The following is a 15,156-nucleotide window of genomic DNA, read 5'->3' as shown; positions in this document are numbered from 1 at the left end:
TGCCAACATCCCCCGGAACTATGACAAGTTGACGCTTGCGTACTTGCTTGAAATGGCGGGTAAAGTGAAACTAAGGGTCGGACAGAGACTGGACATTCGATTTTGATATCGATCTGATTTTTGGTAATGGTCATATGAACATGTGAATGAACATGTAATGGAAACTTTCCTATTGTTTGACATAACAACTTGATATATGTTGTTGAACTGCATGGGAGGATATTGTTGAGAAATGAAAACATCTAGAAGTTTATTTACGATTTACCAGACGAAACAAGAATCAAAATTGATTGCGGAGCATGCCGATCAGGCTGCAGTGCACATCTGTCGGCAGCTGCAATACTTTCGTATGAAATTTGAAGATATGATGCACATGTCTGATTTGGCTACTTTCCAACTCTGAGATTTGACACTTAGCCTATTTATGTTTCGTGATTGTTTGGTGATATTTGATGGGTTTTTTAAAAAAGCTTCCCTATGTGAACACTGATAAAACACAACTTTCAGAAGAATTCCATTGCAGTTATGGGAGCATTTGTGGAGCAACTATAGAATATGTTTGCCACAATTTTCATTCAATGATCCAAGCGGATAGAGTTGGGGGTTTGCTATGAAAACCCTACCACAACTATCCCTCAAGATTGTAAATATATGGTGTATTATATCCTTGCATACCCTATTTTGAAACAGTTAGACGACATTGCTGATATTTCAATGGATGAGTGAATCGAAACTTAAATTTGTGCACTAATTGGTAGGTGATGTCTTTTGCAATAGACATGATAGAATTCAGCTATGTTCCGATGTGAAAGAAATCCTTGATTAAACGCGGGATCTCCATTGCCTCGTCTGTAATCTTCCGCTGCTCTTGAATGATGTCAAATAGTTCTGAACACCTGATAGGTTTGATACTTTAGCGGGTTTCCATGATAAACAGCCGTCGGCATTAAAACTCAAATGTTATAGAAAGTTTAAAATTAGAGTGTGAATACTATTTTACAATTCCTTTTCATCATGACACAGGCACCAAAATTCTTAATGATGACAGACTTTTCTGATAGGTGTACAAGTACTTTACATGAACCCTGTGTTTACAGGCTGGACGAATGCACTGTCAGGTCGGCAGCTTTGATCATCACTCCTTTCATTATAACTTGACCAAAAACTATCAATATGCAGGTTGAAAACACTGTACTCAACAATCTTAAAAATGTTATGATGCTATTTGGTGGCAAACAGGTTCTATAATTGCATGACATTTGATTTTGTCTTCATTTAAAGATAAGCAGGTACAGGGATAATCTTGATTATGCATGTTGTAGGCACTGTGAGTGCAAGTGTCCCTTATGGTACTGTTCAGGGACAGTATAACAAGAACATCTATTGCACGTTTTGTGATGTTTCTATATGTTTGTATTATTCAGGTTTTTATCTTGACCCAGATTTAGCAAGAAATCTTTCTATCTGTCCATCAACCCCAGATAATTAAAGGGGAATCAGTCAAAATTGGGGCTGCACACTATGAAGTGAATACGATTTATATCACGAATATAGGGGAATGAATGCGAATATTAAATCGTATGACATGCATCAACCAAGTCAGTGAGCCTGATCACCCGATCCCGTTAGTCGCCTCTTACAACGGGCATAGTTGCCTTTTACGGCAAAGTGGGTTGCTGAAGACCGATTTTAACCCGGATCTTCATGCATACTATTTCATGTCAAACTGGAATGTAACTGATCAGTGGATATGATTTATCTTTTACAGATGGACTCCATCAACCTCACCATGTAAAACAGATTCATAGTCAATCATTCAAATCATCAGACAGAAGCAGGCACGTCAGTCAACCTTCTTTAGCGATGGCAGATGATGTGGTCCAGGAAGATGACTTTGATTTGTACACGGACATGATATGTGAGGAGTCCAAACTAGCACTTGAAGCTTGTAGATCACTTCCCACATCAGTTCCACTGCCAGTTTCTCCACTGGGTCCATCACCGGACTTGAATCATTTGTCACCAGATTTGAAACCTATGTCACCAGATTTGAAACCATCATCACCAGATTTGAAACCGCCATCATCAGATTTGAAACCTCTGTCACAAGATTCAAAACCTCAGTTCCTGGTCCCAAGCAAACCTCCCCCTGAAGAGGAAAGTGTGGATTTGTACTCCGACATCATAGCTGACTACCCCCGAACTGAAAAGTCATCATCTTCTGATAACAAGGTGCTTGCATCAAGCAGTGCTGGCTTGTCATCCCGTACAGCCGGAGATGGAGGTGCAGCAGCCAGGAGTGCGTCGTCAGATAAGCCTGGGGAGGAGGACAGCAGCCTGGACCTGTACACAGAGATCCTCAGTGATGAAGTACAGCAGCGACACGACTCACGGATACAGGTGATAGCAGGGATTTACTTATTGTGTCATTCATTGATAATTTAGAATAAAAATATTTCGACTCAAAGGTTTCATGATCACTAAGGCTAAAAAATAAGTCTTGGTTGTCAGGCACCGCCCGCATCATCATTAAGTCTGCTGGACGTTTGTTTTTATTTCCATTTTCCAAAACAATAAAAAATCCTAAGTTACGCAGTTACTTCCCTTTACTGTACATGTTATGTTCATGGCGGCGATAGGAGTTTGTATGCTTGTTTATGTAGGAAGGCCCTTTCCCCAGTTGATAGTACACAACTGTTTATTTGGTTACATACTGTGTTGAACAACCACGCCCGCCCGCACTATATTTTCAAAAGTCATTGCCTGAGAACCATTTCTTTTATAAATGTTAGCCTAATACACTATATTTTCTGCACATGTATAGATAGAAAGTACCTATGTAGACGTGCAATTAGTCAAACTATTGCTAAATATAAACAAGGGTGATGTTTTAATTTTTTTAAGTTGACTTTTTGGCCTCAATGTCCATCTTAATGATACATCTATATCGCAGTATACTAGGACATTACATGACTAGTTACACAGGCCTACCTTTAGAATACATTACCACAAACTTTTCAAAAAACATCATAATACTCCAGCCCTCTTCTTTGCGACCAGGGGGCATTAGCCTAGTGGTTAAAGCATTCTCTCGTCACGCCGAAGACCCGGGTTCGATTCCTGACATGGGTACAGTGTGTGAAGCCCATTTCTAGTGTCGCCTGCTGTGATATTGCTGGAATATTGCTAAAAGCTGCATAAAACCATACTCACTCACTCTTAGCGACCAAATTGGTCGCATATGCGATTTTAGATTTTTTGATGCCTAGTGTATATGTTTCGTGGCTCAGTGGAGTTTGTCTGTCCGTCCGTCCATCCGCTTCTCAATGCGGACAAATTTTCTCAAAAACTATTCAAGTTAGAGGAATGAAATTTTGCACACAGATGTTACTGGTCACGACCTCAAATGAGTTTGAAAATTGGTGTCGCACATTCATATTTTACAGAGTTATGGCCCTTGCTCCATGCTTTTCAACTTACTGCATACTGAGTGAAAAGGGGACAAGTTTTCTTAGCAACTACTGAAATCAAATGAATGAAATTTTGCATGCTTATATAAGCGATACTTGTCAAGACTGAGTTCGAAAATTGGTCCCGTCTTGTGTTTACAGAGTTACGGCCTTCCCGAGTAATTTTTCCCCGAGAAAGGGCCTTTTGTGTGCATTAATTTTACATTTAAACCATGTAAACTTTTTTTTCTGATGACAAAAAGCATCCCAGGTGCCTATCTCTTCTTAAGGCTTTATGGGGCTCCTTTTTCATAGTTTTTGTTTACTACTATATCATGTATATAAACACACAAACTTCTAATGTTCCTCATTGCAGAGGATAGTGATATCGTTGTTTTCTTGGTATTTAATGGAAAACCTATTATTCCATTTAGTTCTTGCATGTTATTAACGTGATTAAGATCTGACATAACTTTTGACTACGCGTCTCAAAAGTTTCCGAGTTGAATCAAGAGACGATATTTCTCGTATACAATATCAACCAGAACTATTCTTATACATGTTATAAATCTCTCAATTGTATGTGATCGTAACTTGACAAAAACAATGATAAAACCTATGTTTTGTATTCTATTTAAAATACACTGATTGGCTAAATACGACCAATGACATGATTGTAATACTGAAGCATGATTGTAATACTGCTCCATACATGGAAAAGACCTTGTTATTTCACTATATTATTGTGATATGTATTATAAGTGTCTGTAGACTAATGTCACGAGACGCCATGCCTACCCATAACCTTCATTAATGTCTGTCACCTATTAAACCCTTTCCGTTCAGTTCCGTAACATCTTAGGCATGATTTGGTAAATTTGCACACTAAAATTTCACAGTGTGGACATAGCTCAGTCAATTAGCTGTCAGGCTAACAATATATCCGAAGGTCACTTGTTCGTGTCCGACAGATTCTCATAAAAACTGGCTGCTTGTCTTTGAGACATGTGACCTACGACAGAGATCGTCCTCTCGAGAATTTGTGGTACTCTATTCTAAAGGTACCTCATTACCCAAGTCTATCTATTTTCGAGTCCTGGGTATATATAGTTTTGGGTGTCCAAGATTGCTGACATGTGGCACACTTCATGAGGTTTCCAAGAATTATACTGATGTTATATCATTGAACATGCTCATAAGACTCAAGCCTTAATTATGTGTGTCAATTCTCAGTTTGTATGTATATGGGATGCATTATATTGGTGTCAAGTAAAAACCATCATGAACTTCTCAGAAACCACTGGACCTATGAATCAATACATTCCCATCAATATCACCCCAATCTGTTCAAGTGATTCAAATCTGATTTCAATATGGCAGCCATATTTAAGAAAGCTGTTTATGGCCATTTTTCAATCATTTCGTGCAAAATGTAATGAAATATGGTACATGTGTTAGTTCGTCTAAGGTGCCGCGATTCGCTGTGCAGAGTTGCGTCCCTTGGGCACGCCCGAAACCTATGATTGTGGGTTCGAATCCTGAATCGCCCCATTTATAATTCTAGGTTTGTCAGCACCATACCCGTGCTCGTGGGTTTCAACGAAGTGGTAAACGTCTGCATCACTTCGGGCTTTCCTCCCACATAAAGCTGATATGCCGTGATATAACTGGAATACTGTTAAAAGCAGCGTTAAACCCATCTCACTCACTCACTCACACACATGTGTAAGTTAGCAGTTGGGCTTAAGAAGATATATGTTCCTTTTGTGTAAAATATTTTAACGTGCTGAAGTTAAGCACTTCGACCATACTGAAAGCTGAAACATTCTTATGGCCATGGCTATTGTATTTTCAAATTGTGATTTAGTTTGACCTTTGCATTTTGGTTCATTCTGACCATTGGTCCTTAACCGTGTTGACTGAAGTATGATTTCCTTCTCCAGCTGGAACAAAAGTATTCCACCGCTGTAGCCAGGATTCAGGACCTGGAGGCCGAGCTGAACAAGTTGAAGGAATCAGAAGAGAAAGCACGAACACAGAACATCGTCATCAAACAGAACATCACATCTCTCCTCCTAACCTCAAAGACGGAACTCAAACGAAAAGATAGAGAAATAACCAGACTCAAGTAAGCCTTACAGGGATGTTTCTGTATGTTTACGCTCGTCACGATATGTTTCTGTACGTTTACGCTCGTCACAATATGTTTCAGTACGTTTACCCTCGCCACGATATGTTTCTGTACGTTTATGCTCGTCACGATATGTTTCTGTACGTTTGCGCTTGTCACGATATGTTTCTGTACGTTTGCGCTTGTCACGATATGTTTCTGTATGTTTACGCTTGTCACGATATGTTTCTGTACGTTTGCGCTTGTCACGATATGTTTCTGTATGTTTACGCTCGTCACGATATGTTTCTGTACGTTTACGCTCGTCACGATATGTTTCTGTACGTTTACGCTTGTCACAATATGTTTCTGTACGTTTGCGCTCGTCACGATATGTTTCTGTACGTTTACGCTCGTCACGATATGTTTCTGTACATTTACGCTCGTCACGATATGTTTCTGTACGTTTACGCTTGTCACGATATGTTTCTGTATGTTTACGCTCGTCACGATATGTTTCTGTACGTTTACGCTCGTCACGATATTGCTGAAATATTGCTGATGTGATGTAAAGCATTAACTCACTCACTGTACGTTTACGCTCGTCACCATATGGCTGAAATATTGCCGATGTGACGTAAAGCATTAACTCACTCACTGTACGCTTACGCTCGTCACGATATGGCTGAAATATTGCCGATGTGACCTAAAGCATTTACTGACTCACTGTATGTTTACGCTCGTCACGATATGGCTGAAATATTGTCGATGTGACGTAAAGCATTAACTCACTCACTGTATGTTTACCCTCGTCACGATATGGCTGAAATATTGCCGCTGTGACGTAATACGCTCGTCACGATATGGCTGAAATATTGCTGATGTGACGTAAAGCATTAACTCACTCACTGTACGTTTACGTTCGTCACAATATGGCTGAAATATTGCTGATGTGATGTAAAGCATTAACTCACTCACTGTACGTTTACGCTGGTCACGATATGGCTGAAATATTGCCTATGTGACCTAAAGCATTAACTCACTCACTGTACGTTTACGCTCGTCACGATATGGCTGAAATATTGCCGATGTGACCTAAAGCATTAACTCACTCACTGTACGTTTACGCTCGTCACGATATGGCTGAAATATTGCCAATGTGACGTAAAGCATTAACTCACTCACTGTATGTTTACGCTTGTCACGATATGGCTGAAATATTGCCGCTGTGACGTAATACGCTCGTCACGATATGGCTGAAATATTGCCGATGTGACGTAAAGCATTAACTCACTCATTGTACGTTAACGCTCGTCACGATATGGCTGAAATATTGCCGATGTGACGTAATACGTTCGTCACGATATGGCTGAAATATTGCCGATGTTACCTAAAGCATTAACTCACTCACTGTACGTTTACCAGTCCAAGGGACTCTTCAGAATAGTTCTAGGTGTGTGGAGGGGATGGTGTTAAACGTGTTAAAGATCAAATATATTCTTGTCATCTGGTGTCGTATGCGGCAAAAACATGCGAGTTTGCTTCATTTACTGTCATTACCAGTAGGGATTTTGGTGGTTAAACTTATGAGTGAGTTCTCACTAACAGACTGTCCATTTCATATTCTGAACAATGCCTGGCATTTTTATCCCACCTCACGAATTGCAAAGGGGATTTTGGAATAGGTGCTGTCCGTCCGTCCGTCACATTTTGTTTCTGGAGCAGAACTCAAAAACCATGAGAGATATCTTAACCAAACTTGGCACATAGATAGGTCCATTGGTGAACTGGTGCCTATTGATGGTATGGGATATTTGAAAATTCTTTTTTTGAATTTCCATGGCAATGACGTTGACTTAGACTGAAATGGTGTTAGTGTTCATTTTCGGAGAAAATCTTGAAAAACGTACAATATTTCTTGCCTTTCACACAAACAGGCATGTCATATTGTCTTTTTAGAGAAAATTACTTCCTTGAAGCAGTGACCAAAAAATTCCATCTGGTTATCAATTGTGATGTCTTTTTTTGCAGCCTGTTGTTAGCCAAGCGTGGTGGAGGGAACTTCCGAGGAAACCACACTGATGTCAGGAAGTACAACGAGTCATCACCAAGTCGGCAGAAGGTGACCAGGATGAGTGATGAGTACACAGATGGGCAGACACCAAGAAGAGGGAGAAATAGTGAATATGACAATCAGAAAAGAAAGCGAAACGAACAAGTCAATGATGGCACACCAAAAAGAAGGAAAGTTGGAAACTCGAAATGTCCTGTGACCCCTGAACCCAAAGATCGTAGAAAACCATGGTCACACAGTCAGAGTCCTGACAAACCTGACAGGAAGAAGCCGGTGTTAACACAGAAGGGGCGGAGGAATGATGGTAAATACTCCGACCAGAGACGGAGAGAGTGTGCAGAGGAAGAGCGTAATATCGGTAGATCAAGTACGAGCAGAGAGAGGGATCAGAGACGGAGAGATTGTGCAGAGGAAGGGGGTAACGTTGGTAGATCAAGTACAAGCAGAGAGAGGGATCAGAGACGGAGAGATTGTGCAGAGGAAGGGGGTAACGTTGGTAGATCAAGTACGAGCAGGGAGAGGGATCAGAGACGGAGAGAGTGTGCAGAGGAAGGGGGTAACGTTGGTAGATCAAGTACGAGCAGGGAGAGAGATCATTGCGATGGCAGTACTTCAAGTAAATCTGGAGCTGGTCAGAAGAAGAAATATGATCGAAACAGTCATGAGAGAGATAAATGTCATGAGATCGCTGACAGAGATCCAATGTCTGGCACAAAGAGATCTTCAAAAGACGGTCATGGAGGTGAAAGAACCAGGATGCGTAACAAATCAATTGATGATGACAAGGAGAAAAAACAAAAGTCCAGCAAACAGTTACAAAATAGTTCTGTAGACTTGCGGACTATTTTAAAACAAAAGCGAGATGGAAAAGGAAAGGAACAGAAATCTGTTGAATTAGCAAACAGAAAGCGGCATCCTAGTAAAACTGAAAGTACATCAGAAAGTTCGAATCACACGGGGCATTCGTTGAAAACAAATGACAAAGAACCAAGACCTGGTGATAAGGATTCTACTAGTGCTAAGATATCCAGTAAGAGCAATGATAATAACTTTAAGGCTGATAAACCTGGCAATGCAAGTAAAAGTGATGAAAATCTGTTGAAAAATAATTCAGTTAAAGCTCAGAAAAAGTACGTTGCGGAGGCAAGCATGAAGCTTAAACCCATTTCAGTTGAACCTCAAACTGATTCTGATGAGGCACAGGACAGATGGCCAGGAGAAAAGGTGAGGGATTCCCTGCCTTCAGCTTCATCAGCAAGCTGTTCTGTGATGAAGGGCGAATCCTCCAATAGTCCCACGGATTCCAGGGGCTCGTCCAGCAGCACGGCATCAAAAGAGAAGAAGAGGATCAGACCGATAATGCTGAGTGGGAAGCCGGATGTGGCTGGTGACAGTCTCGACATTGACCACAAATCTTGTTTTGATTCAGTGATACAAAACATAGAGATGAGGGAGAACTCCAGCTTCGCCAATGCCAGAGTGGTTGTAATGGATGTTAAGGGTTGTCCTGTAGATGCTTCCGAGTCTACAGCAAGTTACGAGAATCAGATCAGTTGTAAGGACGGTGCTACCCAAATCAGGGATGATGCTATGGAGAAATTAGATGATGAATATGATAGAACATGCATTAAAAATAGTCATGACATGACTCCCTCGAAGCATTCTGGCCAAGTCAGTTCTTCCAATGACTTGGACTCTAAGCTGGCTGAAATTTCTCCACTTCAATCTTTGAGTAAGGACAAGGAGCAAATTGGAAGAGAAGAGAATGAACAGTTGCCTGTGTGTACTGGAGATCCCCTTCTGACGGAGACTTGTGTGTCCGCGGACAGGGAGACGATGGCGTCTGTGGTTGGTGACATGTCAGACCGAGACTGTTCTCTGGATTTGATGATGGAGGAGGAGAGGTGCTCCAGAACCATGCCATATATTCATGTCAGGAGGAACAAGTGTAGAAACGAGGTGGAGCAATTAACATGCTCAAACGGTAATGAATTATCCAATAAACAGGGTCAGGGTGAAGACAGTATGGACGTAAGTTCGGGAAAGAAGAAGAAATCTAAAAAGAAACACAGACCTAAGCTTGCAGAGAAAGAGAATGTCCTATCTGATACAGAAGGTCGGTGTGCAGATGTTACAAAATCTGATCTATCAGGGAGAATATCACCAGTAACAACTGAGGTTTCTTCTCATACAGCTTCTGCTTCTGTGAGACATGAGATGAATCAAAGTGCAGAAATGGCTGTTACCTCGAGTGACACAAATGACGAAAAACTATCAGATAATACACATGAAAGAAAAGACGCTAAAATCGATCATGTCGATAGAAGAGATCCTAGATTAAACTATGAATCTGGGAGTGAACATTCTGTTAAAAGAAATTTTAAGCTTTGTCAAAATTCAGAAAGTGTAACAAATGAAAATAATTGTGTGAAGATTAGAAGTGAAACTGTGTCCACAGACAAGCTCTCCTTCCATCAGTGTGAAGATGCTGGTGATAATGGTTCCCATGTAGATGGTCCATTACCTATTCATCTTGTGGATAGTCGTCTGAATGGCCATGAAAGACCACCCTACCATGTGGAACCATTTGATTTTACCTCATTTCCTAAATCTTATGCCAGATCTGAGAGTGAAGATGAGGAGAGGCAGAATGTCCGAAATGTTGAGTGTTGTGGCATATCTGAACAAAGAGGAGTCAAAAAGAGTTGTCCTGAAAACAGTTTGTGTGACCGTGTGGAGAACGCTGCTCGTGACAATGATTCAGATGACATCATCATGAAGGAAGATGAGTGTGATGAAAACACAGAAAAAAAAGCAAGACATTATTCAGGAAGCAATGATGTGGAAATGGAAGATACATCAACATTGTCACAGATGACAAAAGATCTATCAGGAAACGTCAGACAACCACTCTGCCGTCAGTCTTCTGTTCCAGCCCAAGGATGTAACGATCAGAATGTCTCAATTGATCTTGTAAAAGTAAGAGCAAGAAGTAATTCAGAATCTCAGTGTAGCTCAAGTCTGCCTGGTTCCAGACCGTGTTCAGTTCCAGTAGAGTGTTCTCAGTGCACCTTCCAACCTGTTGACCTGTCTGTGAGGTCGACAGTGAGGTCCCAGTTCACTGAGTCAAGTCACTTCCGTGGCTTCAGTATGTCAGAAGATGGGGCATTAGATTTGTCAAAGAAACAGATTCAGAGACCCTTTCAGCGTGTAAATTTTGAAAGTAAATCATTTGGACCTAAAATCAATCCAACCCTAACTAATCAAGATGAACCAAAATCAGACCAGATTTCCAGCACTACTCGTATGCCTGCATCTTCTCAAAGAACAATATCATATACAGGTTGTTTGGATAAAAAGTCATCGACATTGGTTGATCTGAGAACCACAAAATCAAATGTTGAAGCCAGTGATGCGTGTGACCTTGTGTTAGACCGACAAATCAAAGTAGAGAAAGATGTTGAAGTTGATTCCTCTCAACATCAAGTCCCACCTCAACTGACCCAAGATGCTGCAGCAGCGGTGGAGGTGAAGCAATCCTGTCAGGAACAGGAAGAACCGACCTCGTCTGATAAACCTGTCAATGTCTCGATACAAAGTATGGATAGAAGTGACACAAGCAAGGAATGTGACCTCACTTCCCCTGAAAGACGAGACAACCATGAAAACAAGTCTGACGAAAGTTCTACATTCGATTCTGAAGGTGAGGAAGACATCACACCTTCAACGAGTCAGGATCTTTCTGAACCGTCTTCTAAGACTGTATCTTTAACTCAGGTTTCATCCTGTTCAGATAAACTCAAGACGATATGTTCAAGTGAAACCATGACAACCATATCCAGTGTCCCGAGTAAGACGACTACCTCATCCTACGATTCCTCAGCATCAGCTGATGATGATGGTGGTAGTGTGTCAAGCAGCAAGGAGGACAAGGATAGCAGCGAAGATGACAAGGATAGCAGCGAGGAGGATGATAAGGAAAGTGAGGAAGAGAGTTCGGAGGACGTCTGTGTGACTGATAATGACGATGTATATCACTGTGAAAGTAGCCAGAGTGAGATCCTCATGAAAACTCTTTCATGTGAAAGTTTGCCGCTGAAAAACTTTGAAAAGTTGCGACATGATCTCCTTCTCTCTGATGACAGTAGTCTAAGTTATAATCACGAGTCCTCAGAAAATCTTCTGGCTACAGCCAGTAGATCCCATGTGAGTAATGATGATGAGGCCATGTTTAAATTACCAGATATGTCCACATCAGCATTTGCAAGGCTGGCTTCATCTAGTGAACCCTCAGATAAAACCAAATCACCAGAGACAATAACTAGGAGAACAATGACGTCTCTGGATGAAGACACTGAAAGTAGTCTGCTGTCATTGCATGCAGAACAGTTTGAGTTTGACTGTGACCAAAGTGCACATGGTGACCAGTTTAGAAGCCAGGGTGGCCAGACTGCTGCTGAAACTTGTGTTGAAGAACATGAAGATGGAAAGTCTGGTGAATGTTCTGAAGATGCTAAGTCTGATAGTGGTGAATGTTCTGAAGATGGGGAAATAACTAGTGATGAGGAAGGTCTGGCTGTAGAAGCACCTATTGATGAAGAACTGTCTGTTGATTTGAGGGAATTGTTAAAAGCAAAGCAGCTCCTTGAGCAGAAAATAAATGGGATTTGTGGGAGGGAAAGTAAGAAGCCTTTGTCATCTCGAACTTGTGATCGGGAAAATAGGCATAAAAATCAGAGACGTGACCGTAGGTTGGAACGAAAAGTTGATAGATCTAGGTCCTCAAGAAGTGTTGATAATCGTAGGGGATCCAAACCAAGTACCTCGGAACAGGATCGATTCAGCAGAGAAGTTCATGGGAGTGATCCAAGACTTGTTGGAAGGTCATCGTCAAGGCACCGAAGGGATGAAGAAGCACGTTATCACAGCAGCCCTTCAGCTCGTCAGATTCCTTCTGAGAGTAAGAGGGACAGTCACAGAAACACTTCACCCGTATCTTCAAGAAGCTCCCACAGAGATCACAGTAAAGAAAACCACAAAAGTCATGGCAGTGATCGTCAAGACAAATACCAGCGGCCTGACAGGATGGTGACTGACACTGGGAGGCACAGGGCCCGAGGGCGAGATTTTACGGACTCTGTTAGAAGTAGGGGTGACCCAAGCCCGGTCAGTCGCCATTCCGGCAGGAGAAGCAATAGAGACAAGTCATGACCGATGCTGGGGATATTTTACAGAGACAATATTGGTGTATGTTTTGCAGCCTTTGCTGTTATTACAGAACTGAACACAATGAAGAGGTGGTAATCCATGTGAGGCTAATATGCATAAAACTCTCTTAGCACTGAACATTGTGTTATTGTATGGGAGTGGACACTGTTTTCTTGGAGTGGGTGTATTGTGTTATATACATCTGAAAAAAGTTAAGCACCATCCTACCAGCAAGTCCTTATATTTATTGAATTTTTTTTAGAGATCATGAATATTTTTTGGGGTTGTTTTTCATGAAATCAAAGAAGTGGAGGAGGCAATTAATTGAAATTGTGGTCAAATAGGTATTCCCATTTAACAGTTACAGAACATAGCATTTCTCTTTCTGTAGTTTAATGAGTAAGTCACATTGTAAACAAAAACATGTTTTGTCATAGAATTGATACAGGATAAGATTTCAAAAATTGGTTATTTTATGTGGAGATATAGCAAGCAGTTCTTAAATTTTCTTCAGGAGTGAAATTTAAGTTGATATTTCCATACTCGTGTTCGATAGCTAAACAAGTGCCCTCTAATACTGTGGTCCTCTTTCTCCATAGATGGCAGGGTTCGGGACATGTTTGTCATGTGCAAATATCTAAGTGTAACATGCAGTGTTTGAAATTAAGTGTGGTCCTAGGGTACTTGAGGTTTTGTGTCTACATCTAGGATCCTGTTTTAACATGAAGTGGACCCCCTTGACGTTCATGCTTGTATTGAACACATGCACCTATATCAGATCAGCGCCACAATCACATTAATCATTTATTAATTTTATAACCATTAAGAGTACTGTTGATGCAGTTGATGGCAAGGCGGTGCTGATGTTGGCTAAAGCATTAAAAGGCTGCTGACTGTCTCTATAGCAATATCAACTGGAAAAACAGTTGTCATGTTTGCATAGATGTGGGACACAATTCCCAATGTTTTTATGATTCTAATCGATGTCAGTGTTTTACCTGTGTGGATGATGTATAATCATGAGGACACTTTTAATAAAGCTGTATCATTTATTCACAGATCAGTTCTATGTGAAACATTTAGTAACATGCATCGTTCAGGAAAACAATAATGGAATTCATTTCTAATCAGAACAATAATTAATTTTATGTTATGGCATGTTTAACCGTCTTCTTCAAATGTGCACTACAACAGCTAATATTACCTGTGCTGTAGGTGATCTATTTGGCCAAACAACAAAATATTTGTGCTTCAGTGAGAGTACATACAACGCGTGGGTCAGTAGGTGGGGATCTTTTTCATCTTATATTTTCATCTTATACAGTCATCTGAGGCGCAGCGATTTGCTGTGCAGAGTTGCGTCCCTTGGGCACGCCAGAAACCTATGATTGTGGGTTTGAATCCCGGTTCGCCCTGATTATGTTTCTAGGTTTGTCAGCACCATACCCGTGCTCGTGGGTTTCACCGAAGTGGTAAACGGCTGAGACCTGCATCACTTCGGGCTTTCCTCCCACAAAAAGTTGACACACTGTGATATAACTGGAATACTGTTAAAAGCGGCATTAAACCCAACTCACTCACTAATACCATAGGCTTGTTGGGAACTGGTTATAGTTGCCATGTTCTTAGATTTGTCACAATGGCTTCAGTCAACGATACAATGGGGAGGTATCATTTGTTTTCAAATATAAGTATGGGTGGCTTGACAGCTGTTGCCAGCTTTGATATGTTGGTATAGTTACCTGAGACAGGTATTTAAAAAGTACTACCGCATCTATGCATCCTATCAATTTAAAGCGGGATACTAGGCATCTATGCATCCTATCAATTTCAGGAACAACAACACACTTTATTTTGACTCCCATTTTTAATGTATGTCAGCTTCAGTACATCCTTGTTTAGAAAAATCGTTTTTGGTGCAATATGCTATCAGTGTATCGGTGGAATAAAAACAAGCAAATTCTGAATTCGTCTTTTCCATTTCAACATTTACAGTGGGCAGATCCGTAGAGTAGAAATAATAAATGTGGCCTAACATAAGCTGAACATGGTCTGTGTTAATTTGACCAATATTTGTGTTTCATCCAGGTGATCTACAAAATCTTTCATCCATTTTGTATGTTGACAAATTGAACCCTGTCCTTTGGGTGAATTATGTTTTTAATCAGGTTTCTGCCATTTTACGTTTACAAGGTCCTTTATACTTTATGTACTGAAACACATAACTTACAATTACAAAAAATCAACTTTTTCATGCTGGGCACAGAACCAATACAACCACATTATCTGCAGAGTAATCTCCCTTAGCCATGCTA

At 40.8% G+C, this 15,156-nt stretch overlaps 1 protein-coding gene across 1 annotated transcript; it reads left to right on the top strand.

The window, feature by feature from the left end:
* Positions 1-22: 22 nt before the first annotated feature.
* Positions 23-13,899, top strand: LOC124133556 (microtubule-associated protein futsch-like). The gene is made up of 4 exons (XM_046497989.2): positions 23-123; positions 1,769-2,400; positions 5,393-5,577; positions 7,591-13,899. Exons 2-4 carry the CDS (start codon positions 1,864-1,866, stop codon positions 12,842-12,844), a joined length of 5,976 nt encoding a protein of 1,991 aa, XP_046353945.2. The 5' UTR covers positions 23-123; positions 1,769-1,863; the 3' UTR covers positions 12,845-13,899.
* The last annotated feature ends 1,257 nt before the right edge of the window (positions 13,900-15,156 follow it).

Source organism: Haliotis rufescens, unplaced genomic scaffold (genome assembly GCF_023055435.1).
Source record: "Haliotis rufescens isolate VD_foot unplaced genomic scaffold, xgHalRufe1.0.p SCAF_5, whole genome shotgun sequence".
In the NCBI taxonomy this organism is placed as follows: domain Eukaryota; kingdom Metazoa; phylum Mollusca; class Gastropoda; order Lepetellida; family Haliotidae; genus Haliotis; species Haliotis rufescens.
Note: the sequence above shows the minus strand (reverse complement) of the source record. Positions and strands in the feature narration are given on the sequence as shown.

Bases quoted from the DNA above. Each gene is read 5' to 3' on its own strand.
- LOC124133556 (XM_046497989.2), top strand. From the start codon at position 1,864: ATGGCAGATGATGTGGTCCAGGAAGATGACTTTGATTTGTACACGGAC. The intron at 2,401-5,392 runs GTGATAGCAGGG...TTCCTTCTCCAG, and splicing joins GACACGACTCACGGATACAG to CTGGAACAAAAGTATTCCAC. The intron at 5,578-7,590 runs GTAAGCCTTACA...CTTTTTTTGCAG, and splicing joins AGAGAAATAACCAGACTCAA to CCTGTTGTTAGCCAAGCGTG.